The 8273-nt window shown below is 58.4% G+C and overlaps 1 protein-coding gene across 1 annotated transcript in view; it reads right to left on the reverse strand.

Moving 5' to 3' along the window:
* Positions 1-8020, reverse strand: part of PTSG_04310 (uncharacterized protein) — a gene marked incomplete at both ends in the record, with an annotated part of 9344 nt that extends 1324 nt beyond the window's left edge. The window contains 15 exons of the mRNA XM_004994340.1: positions 1-23; positions 218-398; positions 550-639; positions 771-938; positions 1138-2797; positions 3026-3709; positions 3911-4086; positions 4387-4534; positions 4831-6192; positions 6377-6422; positions 6605-6790; positions 7097-7221; positions 7416-7452; positions 7641-7711; positions 7961-8020. The exon at positions 1-23 is cut by the window's left edge and continues 157 nt beyond it. Of these exons, the coding sequence (XP_004994397.1) occupies positions 1-23; positions 218-398; positions 550-639; positions 771-938; positions 1138-2797; positions 3026-3709; positions 3911-4086; positions 4387-4534; positions 4831-6192; positions 6377-6422; positions 6605-6790; positions 7097-7221; positions 7416-7452; positions 7641-7711; positions 7961-8020 (5017 nt within the window). The remainder of the gene's footprint in view (positions 24-217; positions 399-549; positions 640-770; positions 939-1137; positions 2798-3025; positions 3710-3910; positions 4087-4386; positions 4535-4830; positions 6193-6376; positions 6423-6604; positions 6791-7096; positions 7222-7415; positions 7453-7640; positions 7712-7960) is intronic.
* Positions 8021-8273: the final 253 nt, after the last annotated feature.

Genomic DNA, 8273 nt, shown 5'->3' on the forward strand with positions numbered 1-8273 from the left:
TGTAGGAGTTGGTGGCGTTCCACCTGCATTCCCAAATCACAGTGACGTGACCGGCATCAGCACAAAAGCATACGCACAGACAAAACGCGCGCGCACACTCCCTTTCTCTCGCATACACCCACCCACAAAACACACGCACAACACACACACGCATGCACACACACACGCACGCACGCACGCACACCCACACACATGCACACAGCACGCATGGCCTCACCTCGGTGTGAGCTGCTTGTGGTGGATGGACGCTGGCGGGTAGCGGCGATGTCGTGGGTGCAGGGAGACGGTGTGGGCAAAGTCAAACGCAGCGCTGCCCGGCGCAATGCAGATGAGATACCCGCCAGACGGTGACACATCCGTATCATCCACAGACACAAATACCCGTTTAGCTCCGCGATCTGCCACGCGCACGTGTCCGCATATGTGTGCGCGCATATGTGTGCGCGCGCATGTGTGTGTGTGCATGTGTGTTGACATGTGAGCGAGCACATCGGTGTGTCAGGGAGTACACGCAACATATGAAAAAACAGCCAGTCAGCATCGACGTACAAATATCATCCGCGCTCTTGTTGTAGTTGTAGAACCGGAGAGCGCTGACGGTCGTCGGTGTATCAAAGAAGAAAGTGATGAGATGGTCACCTGACAGCCCCATCACACGTGTTGAAGAGAGGAGCAACAACAACAGCAGCAATAGGGCGTCATTTGTGAGTGGCAAGACAACAGTGGCATACACACACACACGCACACACACGCACACAAAACAAACACACCGGTGGGGGTAAAGGGGATGAGCCACATGTGCTCGTCATCGGTGGTGATGTTGGTGCCATCAAACAACTTGTCGAGTGTGCGGTCGTCATCATAAACGTTTGGAAGATCATTCAAATCGCGCGGCACCGCTTCCACTTGGCGCATCGACACAGCAATCACACCGCCGTCTGCATAGCACCGACACACACACACACACGCACGCGCCGAGTCAGAAAACCAACAAGAATGATCCAATGATATCTTGTGTCACACACACATACACATACATACACACGCACGCACGCACGCACACACACACGCACACACACACATACAAACAAACACACGCACGCACGCACAAAAAGAAATTGATTGCAGGCAACTCACGTTCGTCGATGAGCTGTAGACCGGTGAGACCAAGGTAGTACGGATCGCCCCACGTCTCCACAAAGTTGAGTTGAAACCGCGTACCCTTTGGCAGCGTGGACGTCGACGCCGCCGACGATGTGGCTGGTGATGATGACGACACGCCAACTGGTGTCTCATCAAAACCTGACGCCGTGTCCTCAAACACGGGCAGCTGAAAGCCGCCCTCCGCCCCGTCGCCGCGACCACCAGCGTCGGCGGCGTCGTCACCCCCAGTACCACCAGCACAACCATTGCCAGTGCCGCCGTCATCGCCCTGCAGCTCCTCCAGCAGCTGCTGCACCGCCGCTGCGTCTGCGCTGATGTCAACGGGTCCATCCTCCCCGCGCGTCGCGGGCCGTGGCGGCAGGAACCCGTCCTCATCCCCATCGCCCTCACCATCACCTTCACCTCCGCCACCATCATCATTGCCACCCGCGACGCCAGCGCCACGGCCAGCACCACGATTGGCGCCGCGTACACGTGCGCGCTGCACGGCGTCAAAGGCCTCGATGCCCTGCAGCACGCCCGATGCCGGCGGCACAAACAGCAGCAGCTCAAACAGCTCGTGTGGGGTCGAGACGCTGCCTGTCGCCTGCCGTATCTCCCCGCGAAACACGCACCGCCCGTCAACGTGCAGGGAGAGCTCGCGCACGCCGCGGTAGGACGATGTGCGCGACTCGTTGTAGTTCCACACGCGCACAGCACCAATCTCCGTTTGCTGCGGGAAGAGGAGCGTGACGGTGTGGGAGTGGTGTGGACCAAGCCAGGGGCACAACCACATGTGCATGGCATCGCAGGTGCAGTTGGTGCCGTCAACGAGGTTGTCAACAACACGCGGGTCCTGGTCGTAACCAGAGATGATGCGGAGATCGGGCGGGTCCGCGGTGACGGAGGTGCAGCGGAGCGAATGGCCGGCGGGCGAAAACACTTCGACGCCGGTCAGGCCAATGTAGTGCGGGTCACCCCATGTTGAGTGCAGGTGCAGCACAACGCGCTGGCCCATCGGCCGCTCCTCAAAGATGCCGCATGGGACTGCTGTCGAGACAGCGACCCCATATGCACCACCATCGCCGCCGTCACCAGCACCAAAACGGTCACCAGCATGTTGCTGCTGCTCCTGCTGCTGTTGTTCAAAGCCTTGATCTGCTCCGCTGCGTTGTTTCCCTTGCTCCTGTTGCGTGAGGTCTTGCGGAAAGAGCTGGTCTTGGGCACCATCGATGTGGTCGTGTGCACCCCTCTCGTGCTCGGCCATCATCTCTTCCCGTTCATTGTCCGCGTGTAGGCGTTGTTGTGGCTGCTGATGTGGCTGCTGGTCCTGTCTGTGCCGCTGCTGTTTCAGCACTTTATCGAATGCCGAGTTTGCCATCATGACCGCGTTGGCATTCTCCTCCTTGCCACCACCATCATCATCGTGGTCACCGCTGCCATGCGCTGTGGCATGCGCCTCCCTCTCTTCTGCTCCCCACAGCCTTCTGAACTCTTGGCTCAGGCTCGTGTTGAGCATCTGCTGGAAGTCCGGCGCATCAATTCGCGACGCCTGCAGCTTCCGAAACGCGTTCAGTCCGTCCATTGATCGCTCCATCGCGCCGTCATCACCGCGCCCGCCCACACTCGCCGTGGTGGCCGTGGTCTGGCGCGCCTGGGACGCACGCGGCGCACGAGGCTGTTGTTGTTGTTGTTGTTGTTGTTGTTGTTGTTGTTGTTGTTGTTGTTGTTGTTGTTGTTGTTGCTGTTGTTGTTGTTGTTGTTGTTGTTGTTGTTGTTGTTGTTGTTGTTGTTGTTGTTGTTGTTGTTGTTGTTGTTGTTGTTGTTGTTCATCAGGAGGGCGTCTGTGTGCTGTAAATGCGCCCTGTTCATCGCCACTGACGTTGTCTTGCTTCCTCTCCAGCTCCGGCACCAGCACTGCTGCCGCTGCCGCCTTCACAGACAATCGCGACACGGGACGACTGCCTCTGCCACTGCTGCTATCACGATGACCACCGCCACCACCGTCATTGCCAGTCGCCCCCTCCAGCTCCCTGAGCAGGGACCCCGACGCTGCTCGCTGCAGTGGCGCGCGCTTCAGCCACAGCGCCGGCGACGACACCCGCCGTCCACTCGCCGGGCGCGCGCGAGTTGGTGTCCGCGCACTCGACGACCGCACGTGCACCCGCTCGCCATCGTCGTCGCCACTGCCGGGAGTGGCGGCTACAGGGCCGTCCGCTGTTGGGATCCAGGGTGGCGGCGGGCGCGACACGCGTGCACTCGACGACCGCAACCCGCGGTGCAGCGGCGCCGGCGATCGCCCAGCCGTTGCCGTTCCCGTCGTGCCGGCATGTTGGTGTTGTGGTGCAGGCGGTGTTGCTGTATCCGCGTTGCCAGTGGCATGATCCCCACCGCCGATGTTCTTCTCCGCTTCACCCGTTGCGGCTGCGTCCACCTCATCCCCGCCACCACCATCATCATCATCATCATCATCATCATCGCCATCACCATCACCATCCTCCTCTGCTGGCGACGGCCACGACAGCTCGGCCTCCACAATCGGCGGTTTGTTGCGTCGCCCCGTTCCCTGCAGTGTTGCGATGCCATGGGATGCGTGTGGTCGTGGCGTGTTTAGTACATCGCCACCGTGCCACGAGCATCAGCGAAAACGCACGACAACAATTGAACCTCCAATAACCAACCAACAACAGCAGCAGCGAGTCGATGTGAGGCTCACAGTCTCCCCTCACCTCCCCTCCGCCAAATCAGCACGCGATGTGTTTGTTACCTTTGTGAGTTGGCCGGACCAGAGCAAGGCACCTGCGTCGTCCTCAATGGCAATCGTGTGCACGCCGTTCGTTTCGCAGTTGGGCCGGTTGTAGTTGACGATGCGGATTGTGGAGGGCGACAGCGAGGCCTCGAACCGAAGCCGCAGCGCAGGCCACGCGTCGTCCTGCACGTGATCTGGCAAACAGGCGCAAGCAGGTGGGGATGGTTGTGAGCGCAACATGTTTGCGAGAACAGATAAAGGCAACCAATACACACGCACGCGTGCACATTAAACATGTATGCACACAAGCACACAAGCATGCACACACACACATTAAACACGGACACCCACAAGCACACACAAGTACACAACACACACACACACACATTAAACACGGACACCCACAAGCACACACAAATACACAACACACACAAATACACACATGCACAGTTGCACTGGACCCGTGTCTCGAATTTGTCCACATGGAAACTCACAAAGCCACATGTGCGCGGCGTCGGTGGTGTTGGCAGGGCCAGAAGTCAGCAGCTCGTGTGTGTGTGCATCGAACGCGTCGTTGACAGCGAGCAGCCACGTGTTGGGCCCAGGAGCAATGGGTTGCAGAAAAGCGTCCAGGACCTCAATCTGTGTGGACATGACGGTGTCAAAGGTTGCGGGTGAGATGACAAAACCCATGCACACACACACACAAACACACACACACACATGCACCTGCACGCACGCACAGACACACACATGCACGCACACGCACACGCACACTCACACACGCGCGCGCACACACACACGCGCGCGTGGTCGTCACCGTGACAAATGTACACAAGTGCATGTCCTTACAACCAATGCAAGCACACGCAATCATGCAAACACAGTCATACACGCAAGCAACACACAAACACCAGTGATCTTGGTGCCCACCACACCTTTGTGAGGCCGACGTCCTGCGTGACGCCAACCCAGTCCGTCCATGTGCTCTTCGGTCGGATGATCAGCGATCGCCCGTGTCGCTTCAGCCGCTTCCACGCCTTCTCCAGCGACACCGTGGTGCTGCTGCTGCTTCCACTCGTGCTGGCGTCTGTGGAACCAATCACACTCGTGGCCTGACCCTCAACTCCAACAAACTCCACTCTCCACGGTTCGCGTTCGCCTGCGCCTGTTCGCCGCTTCTCTGCAGCCAGCTTCCTCTTCTGCTCTCTCAACCGTTTTCTCGCCTCTGCTGCACGCGCCGCCTTGCCCTCCCCTTTCCCTGCATCATCTCCACCATCACTGCCACCATCCCGGGTGCTGCTGCCATTGTGGCTCCCTCTCTTCCCGGCCTTTGTCGCCTGCTCGGTCTTGATTCGCTTCACAGAGCCCCTGGCCGCCCTCAAAACGCTTCCGCCGCCGCCGCTGCCACGCGCTACCGTCGACGTACCACCACCCCTTGTCTCCTCATCACCATCACTCGTCCCACATCGACCATCGCCATCGCCTTCAGTGTCATCATTGTCGCTGCTGTCGGGGTGCAGCGGCCTCAGCGTTTCCTCAGCGCGCGGCAGCTCAAACCCGAGCTCTGCCGGCGATTCAAGCACGAATGTCGTGTTGCGCGTGAGTGTTCCCGGCTGGAACGAGTCTGCAGAGGCCATGCTTGCGTTGTCGTCTTCAATGCTGGTGCGGCCTCCATCTACGCTGTCTGCATCGTGATCAGCACTGCCATCACCGCTGATATGTGGGTTGGCGACGGAGCGAACGCCGTTGGTGCTGTAATCATCGTTGTTGACATCGTCGCTGCGATCGTCGCTGCGTGCTGTGACGGCGGCCCTGTCCTCATCACCATGTGGTAGCGCAGATGTGGTGTCGCCCACCACGGTGGGGATGTCCTGGGTCACGTCCATCACCGCCCCCTCCAACTGCTGGTGGCTGTCGGTAATGCCGATGCCGTGCACGTGAGGGGTGGGCGACTGCGTTTGTGTCCGTGCTGGGCCTTCCTCAAGCAAACTGTCATCATGAACGCCACCATCATCATCGCCATCGCCGTTACCGCCAGTTGGCGTTGTGGTGTCCAGGGGCCACGACTCAATGGACTCGCGCACCACTTCCCCCGCCGCTTCGCCGGAGCGCTCGTGCTGATCAGCATCCCCATCGCCAGTGTGGTCAAAGTCTCGTATGTGCTGCTCCTCGGCCACATCATCACCACCATCGTCATCATCACCATCATCGTGTGCATCACTCACGCTGCCGCCACGTGCATCTGTCTCATCCACGACTTCATCCTCATCTTCATTGCCGTCGCCGTCATCATCATCCTACGACACACCCAAAGCCATGCACAACATGTGATGAGATGTCGTGTGGTAGGTGTGTTGTGTTGGTACGCGTGTGCGTGTGGGTGTTTTTTGTATGTGCGTGTGTGGTTTGTATGTGTGTGTTCTTGCCTCTGTGCGTGCGTGCGTGTGTGTGTGTGTGTATGTGTGACGCAGGGTGCCGTACCTGTTCGTCCGCATCAAAATCGTCCTCGTATGCGCCCGTGAGAATACTGCAGCACGACCACGACAAACACAAGCAGCCACCCATCCACACGCGGTGAGCATGATCAACCACGCGACAACCATTCACATACACGCACGCACACACACACACACACACACACACACACACACACAAACGCAGTCCTGATGGCCAACACCAGCGAACAAAACACACGATGTACATACAGACCTTGGCGCAACCACCGTCCTGCGCTGCCCCTGGCCTGTGCGGATCTCAAAGTCTGCCGGCTGCCAGTTGCGCCGACGCGACCCGGGCGGGCGCTCCATATTGGGTGATACATCACCGCCACCGTCGTCGCCATCGGTGTGGGTGTCGGCAGCATCTGCACGGCCGCCGCGGGACGACCCCTGTCGCCTGCAGGGACGCAGGTGTGTGTGTGTGTGTGTGTGTGTGTGTGTAAATGGGTGTGAGAGCGTGTGTAAATGGGTGTGAGAGCGTGTGTAATGGGTGTGAGAGCGTGTGTAAATGGGTGTGAGAGCGTGACGCTATTCAGGTGCACACGCTGTCGAAACCGAATACTAAGCTTCAAACGTATCTACACACACACACGCACACGCACACACACACACACACACACACACACACACACACACAGCATGCACACATGTGCACATGCGCTTGTCCTCGCCTCCCCTCCCATCCCGAACGGCCGTGACTGACTTTGACAGCGGTCGTCTCCGAGCAGACCCTGTCCTCGATCCCGGCGTGGCCCGGCGGTCGCGCCCAGACCGATGCGGCCCATTCACATACAGCGAGAAGCCGGCCTCCTTCCGCTCGCGCTCCACCTGTGTGTGTGTGTGTGTGTGTGTGTGTGCATGTGTGTGTGTGTGTGACAAAGACAGAGACAGAGACAGAGAGAAAGAAAGAGAGAAAGAGAGAAGGGGGAGACAGACAGACAGAGACAAAGTGTGTGTGCGTGTGTGCAGCGCTGCAAAGCCATTGCATCTGTTCTCGGACGCATGCATGCAAGCTACTTTACCTCTTCATCGGTCTTCTTTTTCATGCGCTTGAGAATTCTAAGATATGTGGTGGGGGTTCCATCGTGGACGTGTGCGTATCAACGTGAGTGAGGCACGCGCACAACACATCAAGCGAGCAAACATCTCTCACTACATCGTGTGGTATTGGCACCCAGCCACAACACAATGCAAACAACGCATGCACGCGCTCGCTGGCAAGGTGACACGCCACGCGTTGCATGCACCTGTTTCGCTCTTGTAGAAGGGCCAAGTATTCGTCGTACTGCGGGTCCACCTGGTCCTCCACTCGAGGCGCCTGTCAACATGCGCAGTTTATTTGTTTGTGTGTGTGTGTGTGTGTGTGTGTGTGTGTGTGTGTGTGTGTGCGTGTGTGTGTGTGTGTGTGTGTGTGTGTGTGTGTGTGTGTGTGTGTGTGTGTGTGTGTGTGTGTGTGTGTGTGTGAAGTGAGATGCTCAACTCCTTCAATGCTGCCGCCCGCAACCCTCAACACCACCACACGCCATCATCATCATCACCACCCCCACCCCTTACACACTGCACGCACATTGCCCTGGAGGTCCTTGATGGCAACGTCATCTGGCCGCTTCCACCCTTTCCGACTCATTGGTGGTTGACATTGACCAAGGGCGCTCCTGCCCACACGCATTGACGCAGGTGGCAGACAGCAGGCAGTGGTAGCGAGATGAGTGAGGTGACAGGGCAAACCAACGCCAGCAACACACACACACACATACACATACACACACACACACACACACACACACACACACACACACACACACACGACACACGACACACACACACACACACACACACACACACACACACACACACACACACACACACACACACACACA

This window comes from Salpingoeca rosetta (genome assembly GCF_000188695.1).
Source record: "Salpingoeca rosetta unplaced genomic scaffold supercont1.10, whole genome shotgun sequence".
NCBI lineage: Eukaryota > Choanoflagellata > Craspedida > Salpingoecidae > Salpingoeca > Salpingoeca rosetta.